Source organism: Nuphar pumila, chromosome 3, assembly GCF_984573655.1.
Source record: "Nuphar pumila chromosome 3, dmNupPumi1.hap1.1, whole genome shotgun sequence".
NCBI lineage: Eukaryota > Viridiplantae > Streptophyta > Magnoliopsida > Nymphaeales > Nymphaeaceae > Nuphar > Nuphar pumila.
This window is the reverse complement of record NC_143251.1, coordinates 101,825,797-101,840,699: the sequence shown is the minus strand read 5'-3', so window position 1 is coordinate 101,840,699 and position 14,903 is coordinate 101,825,797. Positions and strand designations below refer to the sequence as shown.

Below are 14,903 nucleotides of genomic sequence, written 5' to 3'. Positions count from 1 at the left end.
TCGTGGCCCATGGATGCATCCAACTTCTGCAGAAGTGCCTGGGAATTACCACCTAGGATAATTTATGGTAATCTCAATTCCCCTAACTCCGATGACTGGGGAAAACCGAGTCTTTTGCTCGTGGGGTGGTTGTTAACAACCTGTCCATCGGAGTCTTTGTACCATCCATCCTCTCTCTTGATGAACCGTGAAGATTGGATGGGTACGACGGGGGTTTCTTAACCGCCATCCCATCCTACATGCTCTGGTCCATTAGACCCACTCGAGCATCTTGCCTGTGAAGGCGAAATGGTCACCATTTTATGTGATCTCAGCATTTTGCTAATAGCTTTCATCGAGGTTGCCACAACCTCATCATCCTACCATCGTAACCCACATGGGACGTACTTGTCCAAAAGTACGATCGTACCTTCCTAGAGGTACAACTACGATGAGAGGGCAACATAATGGTTTATGATTCTTTTGTTTTCTACATGACATGTTTTGCTTTTCTGAGCAATTGGCTTGTGGAGGCCGATATTATTAAATTCGGTAAAGTATAGATTTCACCCTTCAATACCCTTCATGATCTTACATAAAATTCATATTGTACCTGCCTTAAGGTTCGGTTATAATGGCAATTGCAGTGGTTTTGAATCTCTTCACAAAGTCTATCTCAAGTATGCAGTTTCAAAGGAATAAGCATGCATAATAGACAGTTATGAGTTAAGCACTCGTACACGTAAACAGGCATGACAAGTAAACTACTTGATTCTTTCTAGAATGAGTCTACCTAGAGGATTTATATTATGAAATAAAAGAATCACAAAGAGTAAAACATGGATCAACAAATATTTCTTCAGAGTCGCAAATATGCAAAATAATTATTCTATCTCAGAAGTCTTATTTCATTTTGTTCATACACACTATTCGTGCGAATTTCCCCTACTTCGGGATGTCGTGCAGTTGCGTGCGTCTACGCGTGTAGATGATACGAGGCTCGGGCCGCGGAGCCAGAGCGAGGGGTCCGATGCGAGGTCTGCAACAGTGCTACGTTAATTATCATGCGGAAAGTAAAAGAAACAAACCTGCCTACAGGAAAAGAGAGAGGCAATAGGGGTGTGCCCCTACTGGCTGAAATCAGGAAAGCGACAGGGGGCGAACCCCTGCCTGCCGACAACAGTGGGGCGATTGGGACAGAGCCCCTGTCGAAAACAACGAGGCGACAGGGGGGCAGCACGAGACGGCAGGGAACCAGCCCCTGCCGATAGCATCGATGCGGCAGGGGGGGCAGCCCCTGCCGACAACCCAGAAGCGGCAGGGGTTGAGCCCCTGCCGACAGCCAAAAGTCGGCAGGGCTAGCCCCTGCCGACAGAGTGAGGGAGAAAGCTCGAGACGGGGGGGGGGAAGAAGAGGGAGGAGAAGAGAAGAGGGAGGATGGCGTACCTGGGAGCGGTGGCCGGCGTCGGCGACAGGGCGCAGCGAGGAGAAGACCGGCACGGAGGGGGAGGGACGAGGGCTGCGAGAGGGAGGCGAGACTCCCCTCGCCCTCCAACCTCTCTCTTAAAGGCGCAGGGGGGGCACCTGAATGGGGAAACCCTCGATGGGTTTCCCTATCCAGCCCGAAAACGAAGGGGGGAGAAGGGGGGGTTGCGGCGCCCGACTGCTCGTGTTTTTTTAAAAACCCTAAAATAAAAAGGGGCCCGGGTCGGGTCCGGACCCGACCCGGGTCCAAACAGATTTTTTTTTTTTTTAAATGGGGTTTTACATCCTACCCCTCTTAAAAGAATTTCGTCCGCGAAATATCTATTACCTTGAAGAATCAAAATACAGGTCAGGATATTTTTCCCTAATATCGTTCTCAGGTTCCCAAGTACTTTCGTCAATTCCATGATGTTGCCACCGAACCTTTACAAAGGAAATGGTCTTTGATCTAAGCACTTGGTCACGACGGTCGACGATCTCCACTGGTCTTTCTTCGAACGTCAAGTCTCTTCTAATGTCCACATCATCATAATGAATGATATGCGATGGATCGTGAACATACTTCCTCAACATGGATACGTGAAAAACATTATGGATCTGAGCATACTGCGGAGGTAACGTCACGCGATAAGCTGCTTCTCCAATCCGTTCCAGGATTTCGAACGGTCCGACGTATCTAGGACTCAGCTTTCCCTTTTTCCCGAACCGAAATACGCTCTTCGTCGGAGATACCTTAACAAAAACCATCTCACCAATATTGAAGGTAAGCTCTCGTCGGCGTTTATCTGCATAGCTTTTCTGCCGACTCTGAGCGGTACGGAGTCGTTCTCGAATCATCTGCACTTGTTGAGTATAGTGTTGCAAGACTATAGGTGCCTCCAATTTTCGCTCGCCAACCTCGTCCCAGTAAACAGGTGATCCACATGGCCTCCCATACAAAGCTTCGTATGGGGCCATCCCGATGCTCGCATGATAGCTGTTGTTATACGCGAACTCCGCCAAACTGATGTGGGAATCCCACTCTTCTTTCCAGTCCATCATACAGGCTCGAAGCATGTCTTCCAAGGTTTGAATCGTACGCTCCGACTGCCCGTCCGTCTGAGGGTGAAACGCAGTACTAAACTTTAACTTTGTGCCCAACGCCAACTGAAGTTGTCCCCAAAACCTTGAAGTGAATCTAGGATCACGATCAGAGATAATCGAGACTGGAACACCGTGCAATCTCACAATCTCTCTAACATAGAGATCAGCGAGACTATCTAACGATTGGTTGAGACAGATAGGTAGAAAGTGAGCCGACTTGGTGAGTCTATCGACGATCACCCAAATCGCGTCATGCTTTCTCCGCGTCCTCGGAAGACCGACTATAAAGTCCATGGTAACATCTTCCCACTTCCATAGAGGGATCTCTATCTGCTGCATGACCCCACCGGGTCTCTGGTGCTCGATCTTGATTTGCTGACACGTTAAACACTTCGAGACATACTCAGCCACGTCTCGCTTCATACCGTTCCACCAATAACTGCGTTGCAGGTCCTTGAACATCTTCGTGCTACCCGGGTGAATTGTGTACCTAGACTTGTGGGCTTCCGCAAGAACTTCATCTCGAAGAACCGGGTCATCAGGAACCCAAAGGCGCTCCCTCAACCATATACTTCCATCCTCCTTCAGACGAAAAGGTGTATCTGCCAATACCGCTTGAGCCTTCAATTTCTCGTAGCGCGCATCAGTCTTCTGCCCATTGATGATTCTCGCTAGTAGCTCAGGTTGAGCAACAAGGTGGGATAAACCGATTGAACCTTGAGTGATTGCGAAAGGTTCCCATGAGGCTAGGTCTTCGACCAACCTCCATCCAGCAAATAAAGCATTAATCGAAACTTCCGGTGCTTTGCGGCTGAGGGCGTCAGCCACGACGTTCGCCTTTCCTGGGTGGTAGGAGAGGGTGAAGTCGTAATCCTTGAGGAATTCAAGCCAACGCCGTTGTCTCATATTCAATTCCTTCTGTGAAAATAGGTACTTAAGGCTCTTATGATCGGTGAATGCTTCAAACTGCTCCCCATACAAGTAATGTCGCCATATCTTCAGTGCGAACACCACCGCAGCTAACTCTAAATCGTGAGTTAGGTAGTTCTTCTCGTGAATTTTAAGTTGCCGAGAAGCGTAAGCGATCACCTTCCCATTCTGCATCAGCACGGCCCCTAGGCCTGACCCAGAGGCATCAGTATAAATCACGAATCCGCCCTTACCAGAAGGTAAGGTCAAAATAGGAGCACTGGTAAGTCGCTCATTCAATAATTGAAAACTCGCCTCGCACTTCTCGTCCCATAAGAATTTAGCCTCTTTCTTCAGTAACTTTGTCAGGGGTAACGCAATTTTAGAAAAATCCTGAATGAATCTTCTGTAGTAACCCGCTAGTCCAAGGAAACTCCTGATATCACGCGCGTTCTTTGGTTGCTGCCAACCAAGTACAACCTCCACCTTTGCAGGGTCCACGGACACTCCTTCCTTAGAAATAACGTGTCCCAAAAACATGACTTCCTCGAGCCAGAATTCACATTTAGAGAACTTGGCATACAAACGTTCCTTTCGCAAGGTCTCCAACACAACTGTTAGGTGCTCTCGATGTTGCTCTCGACTTTCTGAGTACACCAAGATGTCGTCGATGAACACGATCACGAAGGTGTCCAGAAATGGCTTGAACACCCTATTCATCAAGTCCATGAAAGCTGCGGGGGCATTGGTCAGTCCGAACGGCATGACTGTGAACTCGTAATGTCCGTATCTCGTCCGAAAGGCCGTCTTAGGAATGTCCTCATTCCTAATTCTGAGCTGATGATATCCAGACCTAAGATCGATTTTCGAGAAAACCTTGGCCTTCTGCAACTGATCGAACAAGTCTTCGATACGCGACAATGGGTACTTGTTTTTTATTGTGGCCTAGTTGAGCATTCGATAGTCGATACACAACCGCAAGGTCCCGTCCTTCTTCTTCACGAAGAGCACAAGAGCTCCTCAAGGAGAAACGCTGGGGCGAATGAATCCCTGATCCAACAACTCCTGCAACTGCTTCTTCAGCTCCTCAAGCTCGGCTGGCGCCATCCTGTAGGGTGTTTTGGAGATTGGTGTCGTACCTGGTAGCAATTCAATATTGAATTCCACCTCACGAGACGGGGGAAGTCCCGACAACTCTTTAGGAAAAACGTCGGGATAATCGCGAACAACATCCAGCTCACCGATGGGAATAGGCATTGGATCTGACTGGATAACACTAACCAAAAAGGCAGTGCATCCCTTCCGCAAAAAGTTCTGCGCCTTAAGCGCCGAGATCATCCGGCTTGCTCGAACAGGTCTGGGAATTCTGAATTCTACTCTCGAAGAGCCTGGAGGTGATAAAACGATCTTGCCATCACGGCAAAAGATCTTGGCATGATACTTGTGCAACCAATCCATGCCTAGGATGACGTCAAATTCAGTCATCTCCAGCAGGATAGCACAAGCAGGCAAGTGCCGCTCTGCCACAACTACGTCCAATTCAGGTATGAAAGTGGTGCAAACCGTGTTCTTCACAACGGGGTTATACACGTCTAATGCATTATCAAGCGTTTTTACCGTTATATGCAATTGTTTTACGAATTTTTCTGAAACAAACGAATGTGTGGCACCACAATCAAAGAGTGCAAAAGCTGCTTGATCAGCAACAAGAATGGTACCTTGAACGAGATCTCCTTTGGTCAATTGATCGACCGAGGCTGCATAAACTCGACCCGGCTCTCTGCCACTGCTTGGTTGTGTTCGTTGTTGTTGCTGATGAGGTGGTCGAGGAGGCTGAGATACGTTGCCGGTTCGCTTGAGGTCATCTGCTGCTTTCTTCCGGCAGTCGCGTATGAAATGGCCCATCTTGCCACAGTACAGGCATCCGCCAGTGTCCCGCGGACAAGATTGTCCCACATGAGGCCTCTTGCACCTGGGGCAGTTATCACTCGACGGTTGCCTGGGTGGTGGAGGGCCCTGTTGTCGCTGGCGTTTTGCTGGAGGAAACTGTTTCTTCCCTGCTTCAGTCTTCACTGGAAAAGGTGGTCGTTGCCCTGGGCCGCCGAAAAATGTCTTCTTCTGCTCACCACCTGATGCGGTTGACTTCTTGGCTTGCACACTTTTTGAACGCTCCCAATCCTCGTTCAGTAGGGTGGCTGCTGCTACTGCCGCAGAAAAAGTCGCGGGCATGCTGGTGAGAACCCTATGCCTGAGTCCTTCCTTCAGTCCGCGAATAAACTTCCCGGCCCGCTCATGATCATCCTCGAATAGGTGAGGACAATAGCGCTCCAACCGTTGAAATTTGGCGATATATTCGTTCAAACTTAAGCTTCCTTGGCACAGCTCCAGAAATTCCACCTTCTTCTTTTCCCTCACATGAGGAGGGAAATAGTTTCCGAGAAAAACCCTTCGGAAAGCCTCCCACGGAATCACCTCAGCACCCGGAAACTGCACCTCCCGCGTAGTGTCCCACCAGTCGCGAGCGTCGTCCTTCAAACGAAAGGACCCGAACATTGTCTTCTTATCATCAGGAACGGACAACACTTGGAACACCCGTTCCACCTCTTTAACCCAACTCTCCGCCAAGTCAGGATCAACCTTGCCAGAGAAAGTAGGAGGGTCCAGCTTCAGAAATTTTTCATATGTGGCGGTTGGTGCATTCCCAACAAGGGAACCTGGATCCTGATGGGGGCGACCCTGGTTACGAATCACCTCAGCTAAGGAGTTGAGGGTATCCATCATGAATCCCCTCTGTTCACGCAACTCATCGGCCATGCTGTGGCTTGAGTTTCCCGCCATCCTTAAAAAGCAACCAAGATTAAAGTCAAAAACACTGAAGACGTACCAGTAGGCATAAGTATAGAAACAAAGGCAAGAACATAAATCTTTATTCCGAGAGTCAAATATTTAGAATCCAGCTGTGCTGGTACATAAGCAAAAGTTATATTCCGCAGTTATAAATGAGTTCACAGACTCCAACAAAACTGGGTGCGTGCTACCTCCCCTTAGGGACGACTAGAATACTTCCTAAGATATTCCCTTCTATTGCCTATGCGCCTGAATCTGCGCTTAGGGGTGAAGGGAAGTGGCTCATCGTAGGAGGGCTCCTGCCCGTAAAGGGGCGTCGCCAGAGTATATTCTGGTGAGCCAAGACTATAATCTGAAGAATCCGTCGCAGGTGTATATGTGGGTGACACACCGCCAACTGGGTCAGGCGGAGGTAGTGGTTGCTCGCCTGCAGTCGAATATGCGGTCTTGTCGTCATGCTTGGCCTTGTGGAGGCAAGCATCCACGGTGTGCCCAGTTTTTCTGCAGAAACCGCACTCCTCTGTTAACTCAGGGGGAACAAAATCTCCCGATGACTCCTGTGGTGTCTGATGGTGCACTCGAATGTGTGAAGGCACGAAACCACCTTCTCGAGCATGCACTTCAGCCCATGCTGCTGCCAACGGTATCTGGTAGGCGATCGGTAGTAAGAAGCCTTGCTCATCCGTAAAAATGGGTAGAGGAGGGCGGTTAGCCCAGTAACCAGCCCCGAACATCTCACGTCCGTCCCTCTCCCTTACGGAACGGCCACGTACACTACGCGTGCTCCTACCGCGACTACCATTAGAACCAGTAACCGGATCCATATATCCAACGCTACTACGAATAAAACAAGAATATAATTTAGTCTAAATATGCTATGAAATATCAAAGACTTACTTACAGCGCGATGGGATGCTCAATAGTCAAGATTCACTTCTTTCTGATCTGGCTTTGATACCAAGTTGTAACGCCCCAAAATTTCGACTTGTGATTTCGAAAACCTTATCGAAAAACCCTTTCAAAGATTTAAAGTTTAATATTTAAAAACAACAACGGAAGACATTTAGAAACGAACACAAGTCAACAATCCTGGGTACGTTAGCTGAAAAACCATCATTCACATGTACAACATCTTAAAAGAATTTAAGAAATAAGGCAATCGATTAAAATCTGCAGTTTATTACAAAATGAGCCTTTTATTCCAAAGTTCAATAAATCTAAGAAAAACTCCAAAAAGTCCCAGAGCCAAGCCACCAACAGAAAGAAAATGAATCTTGATCCACGTTGCACCACGCCATCGGCCGCCAGTGAAATCCTACTCCTCACCTGCCCATGAAATGGGTCAGTTTCATAACAAACTAGTAGGTACACGAACAGATAAGTAGAATGAAAATAAAACAGGACATTCATGAGATAAGCAGTTATGATATTTAAGCAATTAAAGCAGTTGTAGTCTATTCTAGCAAATATAATAAGTGCAAAGAGAAGCAGTGTAAGTCTCAGTCATCTATATCTATTCCTGAATATATTCTTTAAGTTCTGATATTAACTGGCCTGCGGGTACGCACAGACGCGAAACGTAGAAACAACCGAGACCGATCCGGGGGTTTATTATGTCAGGTGTTTTCATTAACCCGGATGGCTGACTGAGTCCGCTCCTAAGGGGACGGTCAGTGACCAAGAGAGTAAATCCCCAAAGGCATTCGTGGCCCATGGATGCATCCAACTTCTGCAGAAGTGCCTGGGAATTACCACCTAGGATAATTTATGGTAATCCCAATTCCCCTAACTCCGATGACTGGGGAAAACCGAGTCTTTTGCTCGTGGGGTGGTTGTTAACAACCTGTCCATCAGAGTCTTTGTACCATCCATCCTCTCCCTTGATGAACTGTGAAGATTGGATGGGTATGACGGGGGTTTCTTAACCGCCGTCCCATCCTACATGCTCTGGTCCATTAGACCCACTCGAGCATCTTGCCTGTGAAGGCGAAATGGTCACCATTTTATGTGATCTCAGCATTTTGCTAATAGCTTTCATCGAGGTTGCCACAACCTCATCATCCTACCATCGTAACCCACATGGGACGTACTTGTCCAAAAGTACGATCGTACCTTCCTAGAGGTACAACTACGATGAGAGGGCAACATAATGGTTTATGATTCTTTTGTTTTCTACATGACATGTTTTGCTTTTCTGAGCAATTGGCTTGTGGAGGCCGATATTATTAAATTCGGTAAAGTATAGATTTCACCCTTCAATACCCTTCATGATCTTACATAAAATTCATATTGTACCTGCCTTAAGGTTCGGTTATAATGGCAATTGCAGTGGTTTTGAATCTCTTCACAAAGTCTATCTCAAGTATGCAGTTTCAAAGGAATAAGCATGCATAATAGACAGTTATGAGTTAAGCACTCGTACACGTAAACAGGCATGACAAGTAAACTACTTGATTCTTTCTAGAATGAGTCTACCTAGAGGATTTATATTATGAAATAAAAGAATCACAAAGAGTAAAACATGAATCAACAAATATTTCTTCAGAGTCGCAAATATGCAAAATAATTATTCTATCTCAGAAGTCTTATTTCATTTTGTTCATACACACTATTCGTGCGACTTTCCCTTACCTCGGGATGTCGTGCAGTTGCGTGCGTCTACGCGTGTAGATGATACGAGGCTCGGGCCGCGGAGCCAGAGCGAGGGGTCCGATGCGAGGTCTGCAACAGTGCTACGTTAATTATCATGCGGAAAGTAAAAGAAACAAACCTGCCTACAGGAAAAGAGAGAGGCAATAGGGGTGTGCCCCTACTGGCTGAAATAAGGAAAGCGACAGGGGGCGAACCCCTGCCTGCCGACAACAGTGGGGCGACTGGGACAGAGCCCTTGTCGAAAACAGCGAGGCGACAGGGGGCCAGCACGAGACGGCAGGGAACCAGCCCCTGCCGGTAGCATCGATGCGGCAGGGGGGGCAGCCCCTGCCGACAACCCAAAAGCGGCAGGGGTTGAGCCCCTGCCGACAGCCAAAAGTCGGCAGGGCTAGCCCCTGCCGACAGAGTGAGGGAGAAAGCTCGAGACGGGGGGGGGGGGGGAAAGAAGAGGGAGGAGAAGAGAAGAGGGAGGATGGCGTACCTGGGAGCGGTGGCCGGCGTCGGCGACAGGGCGCAGCGAGGAGAAGACCGGCGCGGAGGGGGAGGGACGAGGGCTGCGAGAGGGAGGCGAGACTCCCCTCGCCCTCCAACCTCTCTCTTAAAGGCGCAGGGGGGGCACCTGAATGGGGAAACCCTCGATGGGTTTCCCTATCCAGCCCGAAAACGAAGGGGGGAGAAGGGGGGGTTGCGGCGCCCGACTGCTCGGGTTTTTTTAAAAACCCTAAAATAAAAAGGGGCCCGGGTCGGGTCCGGACCCGACCCAGCCCGGCCCGGGTCCAAACAGATTTTTTTTTTAAATGGGGTTTTACATTACCATCGACCTCTCATCCTACTCATCGTAGTCCAAACATATCGTACCTATCTAAAGGTACGACTACGATGATAGGGGCATGGGTTTCTCAAAGGATAACTCAACATAGAGTTTCACAAGTACATGTTGTAAGAACTTTAAAATTTAACATGCTTAGTCTTGCGAAACAGGAAACAACATGCATGATTTAGAATCTGAAATGCTTCCCCCAAGTGTACCAACTTGGGGGGAAGCTAGTTGCTCATTTGCAACTCACAACATCTTCTAGCTTTGCTTTGCAAGACTGTGAACTTGAGAAGCCGAGATCTGTGCAAGGAATCTTCTTCTCGAGACTGAAGCGCCTGTACGCACATTTGTGTCTTTTCGAAAAAAAAGCGAAAATGATATGCGCTCCTGCGTGCCCTGCGAAACTTGCATTTGAGTAATAAGTACCAAAAAATGTAAGTCTACGTTCTAAGTGCGGCGACAAGGAAAAATAAGAGCAGTAAAGCGAAAGCAATAGCCTATGTACTAAAGCGCGACGGTAAAGCAAGTACAAAATAGTAAATGCAAAAACAAGCCTGTGCACTATAACGCGGCGGCAAAGTAAAGACAGTAAGCAAAAAAGATATAAAAACAGTAAAGAATAAAAAATAACTGCGAAAGTAAAAGCCTGTACACATAAAGTGTGGCGGCAAAGTAAAGACAGGAACAATAAAGACACAAAGCAGTAAAGACAAGAAAGTAAATGCGAAAATAAAAACCTGTGCACATCAAGCACGACGGTAACAGAAAGCAGTAAGGACAGGAAAGTAAAAAGGACAAGGATCGCGAAACCACGTCCTTGAGTTAAAGGCGTACGTATATAGATATACGTATGCATATATATATTGTCCTTTGTCCTTAATTTTTTATTTTAATTTTACTTTCTTTATTTTAGTTTGTCCATTGTCCTTTGCGCAACTTTCCCCTACCTTGGGGAATTATGACATTGCACACATCTTCGAGTGTATGTGATGAATGTCTTGGCCGCAGGGCGCGAGCGGGCTCCGTTGTGCAATCTGTGAAAAGCCAAAACATTTAGCATGATATACGAAAGGAAAAAGGAAGCGGCAGGGGCGTAGCCCCTACCTGTTGATTAAAAGAGAGGGAAGGGGCCCCTGCCCGCTGTTCGGTTTGCAAAAGAGAGGGGCAGAGGCGTGGGCTCGGTTGTCAGGCCTGCTGAAGAAAAGGAGACAGGGGGCTGAGGCACGACCCCTGCCCGCTGGCCGCCGACCTGACCAAAATAGGGAGACAGAGGGCGTGGGCTCGATTGTCAGGCCAGGCACAACCCTGCTTGTCAGTGCAAGGGGGAGACAGAGGGGTGACCCGAAAAGGGAGACAGGGGCTTTGCCCCTGCCTATCAGGAAACGCAGCTGACGTCACTTATATAAAGATATTTTCTCACGATTTTATCATTTTCATTAAATACTTAGTTTAAAATTCAAAATTTTCAAATTTATAAATCATATAAAATACGTGATATTACATAGAGCTATATGAGGAAGTGTATATAGAGCATCCTCTTGGATACTGAAAAGGAGATATTCATTCTATTATGTTTTGTTTGAAAATGACTATTTATGGGCTTAAACAAGCTTCATATGCATGATTTTAGATTTTTAGCATTGTTGTGGGCTCCTTTTGGTTTTGACTCTTTTTATTTGCCATGATATACTACACATTATTATTGTTCTTGTCTATGTTGATGATATAGTAATTATAGGATTTGATCATGGGAGTATAGTAGGGCTAAAGTGTATCCTCAATTTGAAGTTTTATATGGACTTTGGATCTTTGAAGTGATTTCTTGAAGTGAAAGTTGATCAAACCAACAAGGCCTTAGTTTTGATGCAACATTGAGTACCAAGCTTTGGTGTACCATTGATTTACTTAACCATTTTGGTATGGAGTACAAACCAATAAAAAGTTTTCTGATAACCAACAAGGTGACAATTAATTTAAAAAGATAGGGCATTGTAATACTTGATATTCATGAGGCAAAATTTAGTTTATGCAGTGAACTGAATATCACAATCATGCATAGACCAACAAAGAGTTGCATGGAGGCAGCCAAGAGGATTCTAAGATCTATTAAAGGCACTATCATTGATGAATTAATCTATAAGAAATTATTCAGAGAGATCGTCTAATATATCATTAGTGATTGTGGCTTGTTCAGATGTGGACTGGGCAGGAGATCCTTCGATTGGTAGACTAGTAACTAGTTATGGTTTACTTTGGGGAACTCACTTGGTCTCATGGTCTAGTGCGAGAAAGAACTATCACCCGTTTGAGTACTGGAACAAAGTATCAAGATAGGAGAGCGATGGCAGTATAGATTTATAGGTCTATCCTCTTCTCATGGCACTTCATCAAGTTGCATCATTATGCTTTTGTAATGATTGTAAGTGTTATTGCTATCTCAACCAATCCCATACAGCATGAGAAGATAAAACATGTGTAATTAGATCAACATTTTGTGCATGAAAAAGTCCAGAACATGGAAATACAATCCTTGTTTGTGAAGGGTGAAAGAAGTTGATTCATTCATCAAAACCATTGACATGCATAAGCCATTGGAACATGAAAGGCGCATTGTTTGTAGTTCTTGTAAACTTATGTACAGTTGGAGGGGATGTGTTAAGCATGTTATGATTCATGAGTTTGTATCTAAGTTTGTATGTGCACTTAATGAGGATATTTTAAGTTTTCATCATGTAGTCTTAAATGTTGATTAATCTTGATTTACAAGGGTATTATTGTAATTTATGTCAGAAGATATAAAACAAAAAGAAAATCCCTAGGGAAGGCACAACCCAAGAAGTTTCTCCATCCCTATCCTATTCATGTCTTCTCCTCCTTTATCTTGGTTGGGGCACAAATCTCAAGGCAAGTTTTTGTGAGAAAGGTGTAAATTTACATCTTTAGAGGAAAAATATTATTTGCTCTCCATTTTAAAAATATGAATAACATAAGGCCTTTGTGAAATATCTTAGAAGATTTTCTCTTTGGCATTTGAGAAGAAAAAATAATTCTAGTCAGGTCCAAGCAGCTCAGTTCTTGCTCTTACTAAATTGAAAAATATTTCATATATATATATATATATATATATATATATATATATATATATATATATATATATAACAACAACAACAACAACAACAACAACTATGCCTTCATCCCAAAACAATTGGGGTCGTGTATATATATATATATATATATATATATATATATATATATATATATATATATATATATATATATATATATATATATATATATATATAATCAGTGATGAAAGCACACTAAATGAAATATGCTAAATGAAACATGCTAAATGGGCTTTTTGGGTTTTTCAATTTTTTTTTTTGCAATTGTGACCCCATAGATGTATTCAGTATGGTCAATTTACAAGGAATTGACACCTGGATAATTTTTTATGAAAAAATGATATTTGGAATCTCGAAAATTTATGAAGATTTTGGTCCGTTGATTTTTCAAACCTTATAAAAACCTACCCATGCATCGGAATTGAATGCTCCAAGATCTGATCCCTATAACATTAAATGTGCACGACACATCTGTATGGTCAACATTTAAAAATAAAACAAAAAAAGCTCCAAAAACCCACTTGGCATGTTTCATTTAGTATGTTTACATCTCTGTGTGTGTATATATATAGGAAAACCCGTCGGGCGGGTTTTCCTTCAAACTTGTTTGGATGTGCGGTGTAATGCCGCACATCTTTAAAAAAAAAATGATTTAGTGGCGGTTTTTGAACCACCGCTAAATGTATGTTTTTTCGCCCAGACTTTTAGCGCAGTCAAGACCACCGCTAAAAGTCTGGAGCGCAAAAAAAAAAAAAAAGACGACAGTGTCGCCGTTTGATCGTGCGATCAGATGGCGACGCTTCGTCCAAACAATCTTCAAACACTTTATGTGTTTGAAGATACATGCTACTATATATATAGCTTAAGGGTGCAGTTGTTGTCTATGTATAGCGTATATACATTATCCCGTTTGTGATATTCATAATTCATCATTCTTTTTTCTTCATTAAAAACAATTATTATCTTTTCCCTGTTTTTGGCATCTCTAGTCATAAATGATCCACGGATAGAATTGTAAGTTGATTCAATCAAAAATTTCAGGTATCTAGGTTTTATTCCTTGTTTGAATATGGCACAAAAAAATAACATTTTGATCCCATGGCATTGGACTATTTTTTCTATAACAATAACACGAATGATTAATTTTTATATTTAGGAGGCACAAGACATAGAGCTCACCGTAGGTGAATAAGCTTTCAGATTGCTGTGTTTCATCTGCTGATATATGAGCTTCTTCCCAGAGTCAATGCAAGATTTTATGGGCGTCTTTGAGCTAATGAATTGCAACAGGCGCCTTGTCATGGCTTTGGATTAAACCAGTTTGATTCATGGTGGATATGTGAGCATATGCAGTTTGTTATCATCATGATTGGTGTTTTTATTAGCCATTTCACTGCATATAGCTGTATTTACTTGTATAGTCTGTTGTTCCTATTGGTCCCCTCTGCTTTCACTGTTGATTGGTCTCTCTGATTTTAATGGAAGGCGGGTTGGCACTCCATGGCTTGTAAACATTGTGCCATAAGTTTTTGTTTCCATTTAGTGAAGGTATTTTGGTTGAGAAACCTGCAGTTGGTTACTGCCATGTTCATCTAGCAATGATTGGAAACAGAATAAAAACGGGATGGAAACTTTAGATATTTTTTTTTATCCAATGTGCTTCTTTTGTTATCTGGGCTTAGTTGCTCTCTCTCTCTCTCTCAATGCATGTCTTGTATAAATAGTAACATGGGAGAATGTTGTCAACACTTCATTGTACCATACCCTATGGTAGAAACAACTTGTTTTTTTTTTTCACATTTCCTTGATTTTTTATGGATCAAGACCTATGGATATGGATTGTTTAGTCAAAAACATGTTTTGGATCATGCCATTATTGTAATGATCCCAACTCATACCCTTGAAAAAGTGCGGATATTTTTTTTTTAAAATCAATTGCGAAAAGTTTTTCAGAAACCCGAGCCTTTACGGTTCTATTTCACATTTACAAAACTACAAAGGATCTT

At 44.2% G+C, this 14,903-nt stretch overlaps 1 protein-coding gene across 1 annotated transcript in view; it reads left to right on the top strand.

Annotated features, from left to right (window-relative positions):
• The window catches only part of HINT3 (histidine triad nucleotide-binding 3), a 129,834-nt gene extending 115,291 nt beyond the window's left edge, over positions 1-14,543 (top strand). Inside the window, exon 8 of the mRNA XM_089999633.1 lies at positions 14,054-14,543. Coding sequence (XP_089855759.1) covers positions 14,054-14,069 — 16 coding nt within the window. The 3' untranslated portion in view covers positions 14,070-14,543. The remainder of the gene's footprint in view (positions 1-14,053) is intronic.
• The last annotated feature ends 360 nt before the right edge of the window (positions 14,544-14,903 follow it).